This window comes from Camelina sativa, chromosome 7 (genome assembly GCF_030686135.1).
Source record: "Camelina sativa cultivar CO46 ecotype springtype chromosome 7, ASM3068613v1".
In the NCBI taxonomy this organism is placed as follows: domain Eukaryota; kingdom Viridiplantae; phylum Streptophyta; class Magnoliopsida; order Brassicales; family Brassicaceae; genus Camelina; species Camelina sativa.
Window position 1 is genome coordinate 30536022 of NC_141886.1, and position 12575 is coordinate 30548596.

Sequence of the window (12575 nt, forward strand, 5' to 3'; positions counted from 1 at the left end):
CTCTGAGATGATGATCTGACTAAAATGAGTTTTAGAATTAAAAATATAGATAGATGAGTCTCTAAAGAAATTACAAGAACTTATAAAGAACGGAAAAAGAAAAGAACAAACCTTGAAACAACTTAGAAGGTTGTTCTTGAAAATACAACGCGTTAAGTATAAAATTTGAAATTAAAAGATAACTTGATCGTGCTCCTTCTCTTCATGTTGGAAAAAGGGTCTTAGGCTTTTGGTTCAACAAATGGGCATCGGTGAAGTGAAACAGTTAACTCATTCAAAACTTTGTCAAGAAAACCTATTGGGACAAAAACTTAACAAGGGAAAAAAAGTATAACCATGACACTTTTCACATGTTTATACTTAAACAAAATAAATAAATAAAAAATAAATAAATAAATGACACTTTTCACATTTATCGAAATCTCTTAGCTTGAATCAAAACAAAAGTGGTTTGACAAGCTTCACCTCCATACATGTTGTCTTGATCACTTTGGCTCCATATTTGATTAAGCAATCCTCCAACAGTTTGGTTAAACTTAAACAACTTAAATATTGTAAACTTATTCTAAATTTTTTTAAACTCTAATGTTTTTATCATACTCTCATGCAGGCCCGACATGCATATGCACAGGGTCCTTTAAATTTAGAGTCCAAATCTTTTTAATTTTTTCTTTTACCTAGGAAAATGGTCCAATTTTTTTTTTTTACTCTGGGTCCATATAACTATTGAACCAAGGCCTACTTTTATGTCTATTTAATTGAACATCTGAATAAACACCACACCAATATCCTAGCTAGTCATATACATATGATGTTTGTCATCTCACACACCGTAGTTTATTCCACAAAAACCGATAATCGAAAAACGATCTTAGGTAGATTGTGCAGCCATATCGGCTAGAGACAATCATAAATTTACATCAATAACATCTAAGTACCACCTTAAAAGAATATGCATATCATTAGTTATATATTTGATGGAACTAGATGTTTTATGAAAAATATAAACTTCGCATACATACAACTTTGCTTAGATTTTACAAATTAAATTATCTTTGCTCACGACTAAGGCAAAAAACAAAAAACCCACCAACGGCAGGCCCAAGTCAATGCATTTCTTTCTTTTCTTTCTCCCAAAATATTGTGTAAAAACTAAAAATCAACGCACGAGTCCTAGACTTATATATACATAGGTGAGTCCTAACTCCTAAACTTAAATAGATAAATAGAGGATGCTAAGTCACTTCGTAGGTGGTGATTCAAAATCAAGTTCGCCATTGAAGTAGTCAGATATTGTCATCAAAGCACTAAACAAACGTGAAATGAGGATAAACTATTGATGGAATCATGGGAAAGCACACAAAATACAACATGACTACGTGAATATTATATTATTCGAACGTAGTTGATCATACTGATTTCGAGTATAATAATATCATCGAATATAGATTCAATTATAGTCGATGGTCTCCCAATGCCTCCAGGTTAAACCCTAGTTTTATTAAGTTATGGCTACCAAAGATATTTTTTTTCTAGGGAGAGCCAATCAGAAACCACAGAACTTACATAATGAACAACAACACTTGGCAAATTTAATATAAAATGCTTGAATTTGAGAAAATATAATTTGTTTTAAAGACATTGCAACACGAATATACCAAGATCAGAGGATTTTTAACAATTTAACTTGCTTCTAAAATGCTGAAGCACCCACTGCCCTAAAAAGGGAAGTCACAAGTGTACCCAGATAGAACACTTGCGATCCAAAAAGCCAAAACCAACACTTACTAAAAGATTCCAATTTCAAAATTCTTTAAAGAAATATCCTGAGTAAAAAGAAAAAGGTTTAAGGATTTGTTGACTCCCTTACCAGAGACTTCAAAAGACAAGATTTTATCCCATGTGATTGGTAAGAAGAGAATCGTGTTATCTTCCAAGATCTTGGAGAATGAATTGCCTTAATAAGGGAATCCTAACATATCATTACCATTGTTGTGAAGCATGGTACAATAGGTAGATCGATTGTGGGTTCTGATTTTTTTTTCTTTTTTTTCCCAACGGATTCTGATTGCTTCAATATGTGTTTACTTTGCACATATCTTTTTTTTTCTTTTCTTGATTACCTAGTTTTTTCCTATGTTTATTCCATATTCTCAATCGATTGCATCATACTTCTGATATTGTATTAAACTAACACCATATTCTCTTATATGTAGAAAAATACATGAATTTAATGGTGGTTATTTAAGATTTTGAAGGTCTATTCTAAATTGCTTTAGTTAACGAATATGCTGTTCTTTGTTCAACAACGAATATCTATCATAAGATATGTTTTTTCATTGACTATCTTTACTCCAAAATTAAATATGATTTATATATCTACATTTTATTAAAATTCTTATAGTTTATGCAATATTTAAAGTGTCCTACTAAAATTCTTTTTAGTTGATGCTTTTTATAGTATCTTATGGATTGGTTTGAAAGTAGCTTTTGATTTTTTTAAAAGCAATTATTCGTAAACCTAATTAATTTTAATGAAAGGAAAATGATAATAATTCAAATGAGGTCATAATAACATCACAAGACAATAAAAATAGTAATAAGAAGTAGACCAAGAAAACAAGAAATGCTAATAAAGACAACAAAAGGATGACAAAAAGAAACTTCAATATTCCTATTAATAATTACAAAGTACATTTCAAAAATAAACTATTAAAACTTACACCTAACGGAGAGTTAATACTTTATTCTTTCGAAGTTTGAACAAATATAAATATACTTTATTTACTCAAAAAAATAGAAATAAAAAACTCTGTTCCTTCTCGCACAAATTAAACAAGTGACTTTTTTTTATTTTATAGAGTACAAGTATTTATCTTATTAGTTCTCTCTAGTCTCGAGATTCGCTTTTTCTCCTGCTAACTTCTTTTTATCATCTTCTCTTTGTCGGTTTGATTTGGAAAACTTTCTGCAACTAAAAGATCCTAAAGTTTCATCTCAAAGATCCTTTCAAAAAGAAAAACCAATAAAAGAATGGTTGAAACTGGACACCATCAACATCCACCGGCACCGGCTGCAGCCGGTCATCTGCCGGTTCCATCCATGGCGGTTAACAGAGGACCAACTTGGGCGCCGGCTGAGCAACTTCATCATCTTCAATATTGCATCCACTCTAATCCTGCTTGGCGTTAGTCTCTCACTACTTTTTTGTTGGTTACTTTATTTTTGGATTCAGATGTTAAAAAAAAAAAAATTAAAAAATTTATTAGTATTTGTTTCAAAGTCAAAAGTTACATAAGAGGTTCACTTCTGTCTCTCTCCTTAACTGCTTTCTGTTGTGTCTTAATTTGTTTCCTAAAAGAATATTTTAGATCTCAGAATCTGATTCGAAGCTTTTATTTCCTCTGTTTTGACTTATATTTTAGCTTGTGTGTTGGGGCTAACTAATTAGCTTTTAAACTATTTATAAAATCTTGTATAACTGTTCATGAGACATACTAATTGATTAAGATTAAAGAAACGGTATGGTTATTATTACCTTTTTTTATTATGAAGTTATTGGTGAATCCAAAATGCTACAAGGAGCTGAGCTCCTAGAAGTTATTAGTGTGGGGTGTTATGTAAAATGAAATGGTACTAGTGTTTAATCATTACAAGAAATGCCATATTAAGGGATTTTATAACATGGAGATTCTATTATTGTTTCCTTTTAAGAACTACTTTTTGGTTTCATTTCCATTAACAATTAGGGTTTTGTTACAGATGAGACGGTTGTACTAGCTTTCCAGCAATACATCGTTATGCTCGGGACTACTGTCTTACTTGCCAACACACTTGTGCCACCAATGGGTGGAGATCCTGTATGTTGTGGTTTTGGTTTTTGATCCGCTTTATCGGAATGTTCTAAGGTATTTATTTTGTAACATACTGTTTGGTGTTTTGTCAGGGTGATAAAGCGCGGGTTATTCAGACTATATTGTTTATGTCTGGAATAAACACGTTGCTACAAACGCTTATAGGGACTAGGCTTCCAACGGTTATGGGAGTTTCGTTCGCATACGTTCTTCCTGTATTGTCTATCATCAGAGATTACAACAATGGTCAATTCGATTCTGAGAAACTGGTAAAAAGCTCGGTGTATACTTTCCACGCTACTTGTGCTTTTCGTTTTATTGTTTATTTACTTTGATATATATGCTGTTTTTGCTAACAGAGATTCCGGCATACGATGAGAACCGTACAAGGGTCCTTAATCATTTCTTCATTCGTAAACATCATAATTGGATATGGTCAGGCATGGGGGAACTTGATAAGGTTATATATAAATTCAATACAAGATTGCTGGTCCACAAGATGATGGAAATTTTTTTAAAAAATCTAATGATCTTGGTTTTATTCAATGCAGAATCTTTACTCCCATCATTGTTGTGCCAGTGGTTTCTGTTGTGAGCCTTGGCCTGTTTCTTAGAGGCTTCCCATTGGTAACAGTTTCAGCTCAGCTTTAACAACTTAAAGATCTTTTTTTCTTTTCTTTCTAGTAGATCATTAATGTGATATTTTTGGACTTTTTAACAGCTTGCGAACTGTGTGGAGATCGGTCTACCAATGCTGATTCTGTTGATCATCTCGCAGCAAGTCGGGCTCTTTGCGCTTATATATATATATATATATATGATTGTGATTGTTTAAGATATATGATATTGAGAATCTTGTTGTCCATCTTGCAGTATGTTAAACACTTCATCCCGAGGATTTCTATGATACTTGAAAGATATGCTTTACTTGTTTGCTTGGCTATCATATGGGCTTTTGCTGCTATCCTTACTGTTTCTGGAGCTTATAACAATGTTCCGGTTGCGACAAAACAAAGTTGCCGCACGGACCGTGCCTTTCTTATCTCCTCAGCTCCCTGGTAGGTTGATTTACTATTTATTTATCCTTGATTCTTCTTCTCTTCTCGTCTAAGGTCTAAATATCTGTCTGTAACTCATTTTGCAGGATCAGAGTCCCATATCCGTTCCAGTGGGGGACACCCATCTTCAGAGCGAGTCATGTTTTTGGAATGTTTGGTTCTGCGATTGTCGCTTCTGCGGAGGTAGTTTCTTAAAGATTGTTACATATATTTCATCTTGTTACAGGCTTTAAGTTATGTATATCCCAATTTCTTTTTAGTCTACCGGAGTATTTTTCGCTGCATCTAGACTAGCAGGAGCAACAGCGCCTCCAGCACATGTCGTCTCTCGTAGTGTAGGGCTGCAGGTTTTATTCTCACACACTAAGATAAGAAAGTCTTAAATCTTTCAATTTTCTATCGTCTCTTCTTGTTCTGAGTATTTTTTCCTTATAGGGTATCGGTGTGCTCCTTCAAGGAATATTTGGTTCCATTACTGGCAATACTGCGTCTGTGTAAGTTCTAAAATACATCTCCTCGCTATATGTTGTACAAAGGAAGTATGATTCATCTTGATCATATATACAGGGAAAATGTTGGTCTTCTTGGCCTTACACGGATAGGGAGTCGAAGAGTGGTGCAGGTTTCAACGGGTTTCATGATATTTTTCTCCATATTTGGTTTGTCTTTCACTCCCCAATCAGTCATCTTGACTAGGGTTCTCTTTATAGAAAGTAGCCATTTTGGACATAAAGATTTGTGTGTTTTCAATGATCGTCAGGAAAATTTGGCGCCTTCTTTGCTTCTATACCGCCTCCAATCTTTGGAGGCATATACTGTGTACTACTTGGAATTGTTGGTGAGTCATGTTGTATATGAATCTACACTTGCTAATTTCTAGCAAAAGTGAGGGCTACTACTACTAATACTATTGTTATGTGACTGGTCCAGTTGCGGTTGGAATATCTTTTATACAGTTCACTGACACCAATTCGATGAGAAACATGTATGTCGTCGGTGTCTCTCTCTTTTTAAGTCTTTCGATCGCCCAGTACTTTAATTCCAACACGACAAGAGCAGGATATGGACCGGTTCGAACAGCCGGTGGATGGGTAAGCCTCTCAGTGATCTATTGGTCTAATGACAATTGTTTAAAACACCAGTATGTTTTTGCAATTCTGTGTGATTTTTTCTTAAAAAGTAGTTTAGATTGTTAAAAGATGGTAATGTATTTTTGAAGTACTTTTGCAACGTGTAAATGCAAAGATCACACTAAGCACAAAAGCACAGTGACTAACAAACAATTATTGATCGTATAAAGTTCCATTAACTGTGTCCTGTAAAGTTTACAATACTTATACTATATGATGTGTATATTTCCTAATACAGTTTTGTGGTAACTTGTGGTGCAGTTCAACGATATACTTAACACATTCTTTGCTTCGGCTCCATTGGTGGCGATCATTCTGGCGACCATACTAGATAACACATTGGAAGCTGACCATGCTATTAATGAAAGAGGTATCCCATGGTGGAAGCCTTTCCAGCACAGGAAAGGCGACAGCAGGAACGAGGAGTTCTACAGTATGCCCCTTAGAATCAACGAGTACATGCCGACACGGTTCCTCTAAAGGCTTCTCCGTGAAGGTTTCTTCTGTATGTGGAAATGTATGATATGTGCAGATCATGTAGATTCACAAGGTCAAAATTTAATCCAAGGAATGCAAATGAAACATAAGGCTTTCGATGGAGAAAGCTATTTTGTTAACTGTCATGTTACCCAATTATATGCTATCTTTCTTGTCAGTAACTTACCCTTATTTTTTTTTTTTTTGTCGACACAGTAGCTTACCCTTTAGTTTGGTGTTCATCCTTCATATATTAACTTGCGGATATAAGAAGGGGAAGTTAAAAGGATACAATTATGGGATGCACTTCCTAACTGAACATTAAAAGTAGTATACATTTTTGAGCATTTTTCGTTTTATATATTAAGCCAATTTTAATGTCTACAATAGTAAGTTTGATCCAAAGTTTGTTCAAAAAAAATAAATAAATAAACAGATCCTAGGACATATGATATTGAATAATGTTTGTGCAATATCAAATCATTTATGAGGACATTATTAGCTCTTTTGGTTTTTAGCTCCCACCTCCCAATTTTAGTCTTTGTTGTGAATGTTTGTTTTGGGGACTAGCAAAATATGCAAAATGCAAGTTCATGTAACTGATTTTTTCAGTTTCTACTCATCGTAAACACTTCTTTCCTTCACTTCTTATGGATATTAATATTACGTTTTACATCGAAGAGCATATGGTGGAGACTATAAACAATAATCTTTATTATTATCGATTCTTTTAAAAAAAAAATTCGAAATCAACAATGAGTTAGAAGGGAAGCAAAAAGAAGTTCCAAATTAATAGTGGTATCAACTCTAGAAGAGTTGGAATGGAATGCTGATGAGATAAAAAAATATATATATAGGTGTATATCCGCGCTACTTTGCAAAAACTATTTTAATAATATATTTATATTAATTTAGTTTTAAAATTTTATATTTTCTTTGTTTCCTAAAGAATTGTCATTCTAGCATTTTCACATATATTTAAAAAAATATATCAATTTTTCTTATGCCTTACTATAATACACTAAATTAAATTCTCTTTACATTTAATAAGTTGAAACAATACGGTTATAATTGATATTTTGTTGATAAATTTTCTCTTGTAAATACAATATGACACGCTTATGAAACAAAAATTTTATCTTAAAATGATACTTTTATGAAACCGAAAGAGTATATAAATATAGTTTAGATTAGTCGACTACTTGTGTTATCTTTAATTCAATGGCTATTATGAAATTTTATAGTTAGATTTTGATCATATTGTTAGATTAATCCATGGGTCGTAGTCTGAAAAGGTTGTATGTATTTTGAAAATATTTTATGAAAAGCAAAGATACACTGGGAGTCACGCGCCACAAGCGAGAGTACGGAAGGAAGCTAAGTAGCTTAGTGGATGCCACTTAACACACAAATGACAACGTTGTTTTCCAATTTCCATGTTTACGCTATAACTTCAGACAGAACCTGAAAAAGTGAGTTCGCTCAAAGACCAAAATTAACCAAAAGTTACCATCATTTTTATTTATTAAATTAAAGTAAAATCTGAATTCTTAATTACTATTCACTACTATTAGTTTTGTTTTTATATAATTATTAGTGTTGTCGTCGTTCTCGGTCCAAATTTGACCTGAAGTCTCTTGTTTCTCGATAGATTCTCTAGCTCTTGTCCTTTTTTTACAGACCCTTAAGGTCTCTCTCCTGCAGGTTAATGCACTGTCTTCACCATTTCACTTCATTTTTCTTTTCTTACAAAATATAAAATTAAATATTAAAATATTTTCTCAAAGGTTCACCATTTAAGAAGGCAAATTCTTCTTCCCATTAACATTAGAGTCGTCTCTCCTTCTTCTATTAACAATGGCGTCAATGCCGTTGTACTGGCAACCACCACCAGCCACGGAGTATCCACAACACTCATCCTCCGTCTCCTCCTCCGGCAACTCCACCATTGGTCCTTTTATCGCCGTCTTTATCGTCGTCACTGTTCTCTGTGTTGTTGCTAGCGTTATTGGACGGCTTTGCTCCGGCAAAACCATCTTAGGGTATGGACACTACGATATGGAGAGATGGGCTGAGAGTAGATGTGGTTCTTGTATCGACGGCCACATCATTCCCCACCGGCCGTCTCCGTCGCCTCCTCCTCCTCCTCGTCAGCCTTTGCACCACACTTCCTCGGGCGTCTCAGCTGAATCTGAAGGACACGTGGCAGATCTAGATGAAACTGATGGAGAGAAACAAGACTCTTTAGACCATGAGCCTCCAACACAGACACCATCATCAGCTCATTCTTGATTAGTTTCTCTCTTTCGATTCTTTTTCGTGTTGGTTTAAACGTTAGCGAATGTTATTGAAAATTCACGAGTTCAATCCCAAAGCGGTCAAAGTTATTGAAAATGGCGCTCTCTGATTTTGTTTTTTCTTTTTGCACTTTTTTATCTTTTAGTATACTACTGTTTAGTTTCTCTTGTGAATAAGTGGTTTATACCGAAGATTAAAGAAACGAAGGGACGTATATAAAGAGAATAATACAGAGCTTGCTAAAGTGCTTTAATCAATTTATTGATTCTGATTCGTTGATGCACCAAACTAAGAAGATCGTATGTACATGTACAAGAAAGATATAGCTGTGACCAAATAGTTAAATACAGTATATAAATCAAGGAAATATACATAATTTAATAAGCTTGTAGTGTACACTTTGATTTGTAGCCGTTGATTTCTTTGATTCTTTTACGTTCTTTTTTTTTCTGATATTTTTGCTCCATCTTTATAGGCCAATATTCCTTGCAAACTTTGATGTGTTAAGAAATATTTATAACGGTGACGGTTCAATTTAAAATCTATAGAAATGAATAATTTAAAATCTTGACATGTTCCCCTTCATTTGGTAGTAGATTGGTGCTAGACAAAATGTAGACCATGAACATTTTGCATCCAGAAAATATATGATTTTTTTTTCATACCTAATCAATGAAATTATGGATGATTAGGAGAATCAGGAACTTGATCACGGATTTAACGGACTTGTAATTCATGCATGTTGGTTGCCTAAATGCAAACGGAAAGTTGATCTAATTACGTTTTCCACCGAGGAATTATAAAATTATGAAATTAATGAGTTAATTTACTGTGTAAGTTATGTTGTCGAGTTGATCTTAATAAATTGGTTTGTTCAGTTACCTTACTCTCTATGCCTTCTACCTTTTTGAATAGTTTATCTTTAAAATTGCTGGTTGATATTGTTTCATTTATTTTCTAGTTTAATTAGTTTGTTTTCAAGAACCAAAAATCTCTCATCTTCTTAGCTTAATTAGATAGTATCTTGCATACTTGTTTGTTGTTCACTTTTTTTTTACCATGGATTCGTCCCTAAATGCTACGTCGACTTCTCCATACACTTGCAGCTTAGTTAGGGTTTTTAAACTTTCACATAGCATATAGCAGTGAACATGATCTAATGATTTGCCCTTGTTTAACTACTTGCATTTTACTGCATTGGCATAGCTGTGCTCTTGCGATCACTTACATCTTTATAAAGAATTACATAGCTTCAAATTCTTCTTAAAGTTCTCGTGAAGTTAAAAATAGTAGTTACTAAAATTTTCAGAGAACCACATTTCAGAACATCAATCTAACGACCAAGCAACCTTTAGGATTGGCACAAGTGCAGACACCTAAAAAAATGAGCGGAAGAACTATATGACTTCGACACACCACTTGACTATTGTGAACTGAATGAGATACCCACCATGCACCATCAGTGGATAATCCATACTTTGACTCTTTGAGAACAACCCATTGATCATTACCATCTTCCAACACATATCATTCAGTAGAAGGCAATCAGAAAGATCCAATCAAGCATCTTCAAGATTGGATAACCGAAACACCTTCAATATCAACAGGGTGACTGAAGACGCTAAGTAGATGAGGCTATTCAGATTCGTACTACAAGATCAAACCAAATTATATATTAAATATCTTTAATTATGATCAGGTATGTAAAGCGATGAGCAGTTTTTAAAGAAATGAATTAGAATCAAACACCAACAGAAAAAATGACATACAAGAAAGCCAGCTTTCTTAGTTGGAGCTTGGACAAGTTTAAATTAGAATCTATATGAAAACCTAATAACAGTATTTTCAGTTAGAGTTTGATCACTTGATAGAGAAGTACAGATGGAATTACCGGGATATCTTTTATAATGTCTGCATCATTTCTAAAATAAAATGTTTTCTAAGAAGAACGAAATCAACATCTGTGGTTCGAGACTTAATTCTGTGTAGATGTAACAAGATGGATAGTCACACTAACGCATATATATAGCAAAATTAATGTGAACAAGAAATGTTCATTTCTACAAGCTTCTGAACGCAAATCAACCACACAAGACAAGAGAGAAGAAGAGACTTGGTCCTTCACATAACTAAATTGAACAAAAAAATAAAATCTTTTTTACTTTTGGCTTTAGAATAATGAATTTAGAAGGCGAATCTTCCTATTTGCATGTAAGGCAAGAAAGTCTTCTTCTTCAAATCTTTTGTTTCTGCTTTCTTAGCCATGTAATGGAACTCATGGGCGGAGACAGATGATGACCCTTTTCCTCGTGAACTCGAGTTCTTGGTGTCTTCTTGCTTCCTAAACAAACCCGAAAACGTCTTTACGGAGTCTTTGTTATGCCTTGATCTTCCCTCTGATGCGCTTCGGAACAGAAGAAAGTCTTTTAGCCTCCACTTTCTTGAGGAAGATGACTTGCAAGACACACAAGTTGATGAAGATGTGGACGGATTAGAAGAAGTCAAAGACCCTTTCCTCTGTTCTTGCACCTCTCTCTGTTCTTGTTCTTGTTCTTCCCATGGATAAGCCGAAACCCGGAAAGGAGAAAGTGATCGGGCGACTCTACGGCTCGAGTTTTTACGTCTCCCTCTCCCTCTCTCTTCTTCTACGCCGTTCCGAGCTTTATCCATGGCGACCTCAAAAGGATCCACCAGCTGTACCGGTTTCTTTCTTGGGGAGAAAGCTTTGCGGATAATGTTTTTACCATGAGCAATAGGCGATCTTGGAGACCTTGGAGATAAAATCTGAGGCTTATGATGATGATGATGATGATGGTATAATTGTAAATACGGAGGAGGCTTCAAGGGTTTGATTTTGCCTCCATCAAAAAGCTCTTCAGCAAAAAGTGACGTCGTCTCGAGCTTCTCACCGATCTCGAAGGCGAAATCATCAACAGTATCATCTTCGTCATCATCATCGATGATCTTCCTAGGAGTTCCAGGAGTGTCTTCCCAATCAAAAGGAACAGTAAGACGGTCGGAGAAGTTGAATCTTGTTGCGGCCTCATCAAACTCTCTATAAAACTCTGTGATTCTTCTAGGGCTTGTTGGTGCGCTTAAGAAGCAACCAGTGAATTGCCTTGGTGAAGATGGAGCAGTCAAACTCATCACTTCCATTGTTTCTGATTTCCAATGAGTTCGGAGATGGTCTCAAGAACAATGAGATGAAGGGAACTAAAAAGGATCATTAAAGGAAGGTGAGAGGAAAGAAAGAAACAGAGCTTAGACCGTTTTCGCTGACCAAACAGTATAATATAAAAAAAAACAACTTTTGGCAGGACATAAGCAATTGCAATAGAAACCCAATATTTTATTAGACTTTTAGGTAATGGACTCATAGTTTTTGTTTGTATACCTCCTCTATTCGAAGTAAGACAAATACAGTTATCCTTATCCCAAAGCTACGAAAGTTTTCTCCTCAAAATTAACCTCTTTCCCGTAAGAAAGTTGGATTAGTAATTTAGATTTTGAACCAAAGGAATAGAAAAGAGTGTAGTTACTGCTTGTATTTTTTTTTTTGTTACTTAATCAATTATTTATAAAAACACTCGGTACGATATATTTTGCATAAGTTGTTAAAATATACTATTTTATAATTTGTTTTTCCTGTTAACATTACAAAACAAGTTAGTCTAGCAGGCATAACGCATTCAAGTTAAGACTATCCAAGTAGTTCTTTTATTTAACATAGCTTAGCAGATAACAATATTATAGATGGG

At 34.3% G+C, this 12575-nt stretch overlaps 3 protein-coding genes across 3 annotated transcripts; 2 read left to right on the plus strand and 1 right to left on the minus strand.

Moving 5' to 3' along the window:
• Positions 1-2746: 2746 nt before the first annotated feature.
• LOC104703181 (nucleobase-ascorbate transporter 3) lies at positions 2747-6701 on the plus strand. The gene is made up of 14 exons (XM_087457386.1): positions 2747-3187; positions 3763-3860; positions 3947-4123; positions 4214-4314; positions 4406-4481; positions 4576-4635; positions 4728-4912; positions 4999-5095; positions 5173-5259; positions 5348-5406; positions 5480-5571; positions 5673-5750; positions 5843-6003; positions 6304-6701. The coding sequence occupies exons 1-14, from the start codon at positions 3034-3036 to the stop codon at positions 6520-6522; spliced, it is 1644 nt and encodes a 547-aa protein (XP_087313512.1). The 5' UTR covers positions 2747-3033; the 3' UTR covers positions 6523-6701.
• A 1304-nt stretch (positions 6702-8005) lies between these two features.
• On the plus strand, positions 8006-8913 carry LOC104703182 (uncharacterized). The gene has a single exon (XM_010419143.2). It carries the CDS (start codon positions 8377-8379, stop codon positions 8809-8811), a length of 435 nt encoding a protein of 144 aa, XP_010417445.1. The 5' UTR covers positions 8006-8376; the 3' UTR covers positions 8812-8913.
• Positions 8914-10821: 1908 nt separating this feature from the next.
• On the minus strand, positions 10822-12166 carry LOC104703183 (uncharacterized). The gene has a single exon (XM_010419144.3). It carries the CDS (start codon positions 11971-11973, stop codon positions 11002-11004), a length of 972 nt encoding a protein of 323 aa, XP_010417446.2. The 5' UTR covers positions 11974-12166; the 3' UTR covers positions 10822-11001.
• Between the last annotated feature and the right edge of the window lie 409 nt (positions 12167-12575).

What these genes read in the sequence shown, in the direction of transcription:
- LOC104703181 (XM_087457386.1), top strand. Translation starts at nt 3,034, where the DNA reads ATGGTTGAAACTGGACACCATCAACATCCACCGGCACCGGCTGCAGCC. An exon ending in CTTATCTCCTCAGCTCCCTG is followed by an intron (nt 4,913 to 4,998) that starts GTAGGTTGATTT and finishes CTCATTTTGCAG; the next exon opens with GATCAGAGTCCCATATCCGT. An exon ending in TTCGAACAGCCGGTGGATGG is followed by an intron (nt 6,004 to 6,303) that starts GTAAGCCTCTCA and finishes CTTGTGGTGCAG; the next exon opens with TTCAACGATATACTTAACAC.
- LOC104703183 (XM_010419144.3), bottom strand. Translation starts at nt 11,973, where the DNA reads ATGGAAGTGATGAGTTTGACTGCTCCATCTTCACCAAGGCAATTCACT.
- LOC104703182 (XM_010419143.2), top strand. Translation starts at nt 8,377, where the DNA reads ATGGCGTCAATGCCGTTGTACTGGCAACCACCACCAGCCACGGAGTAT.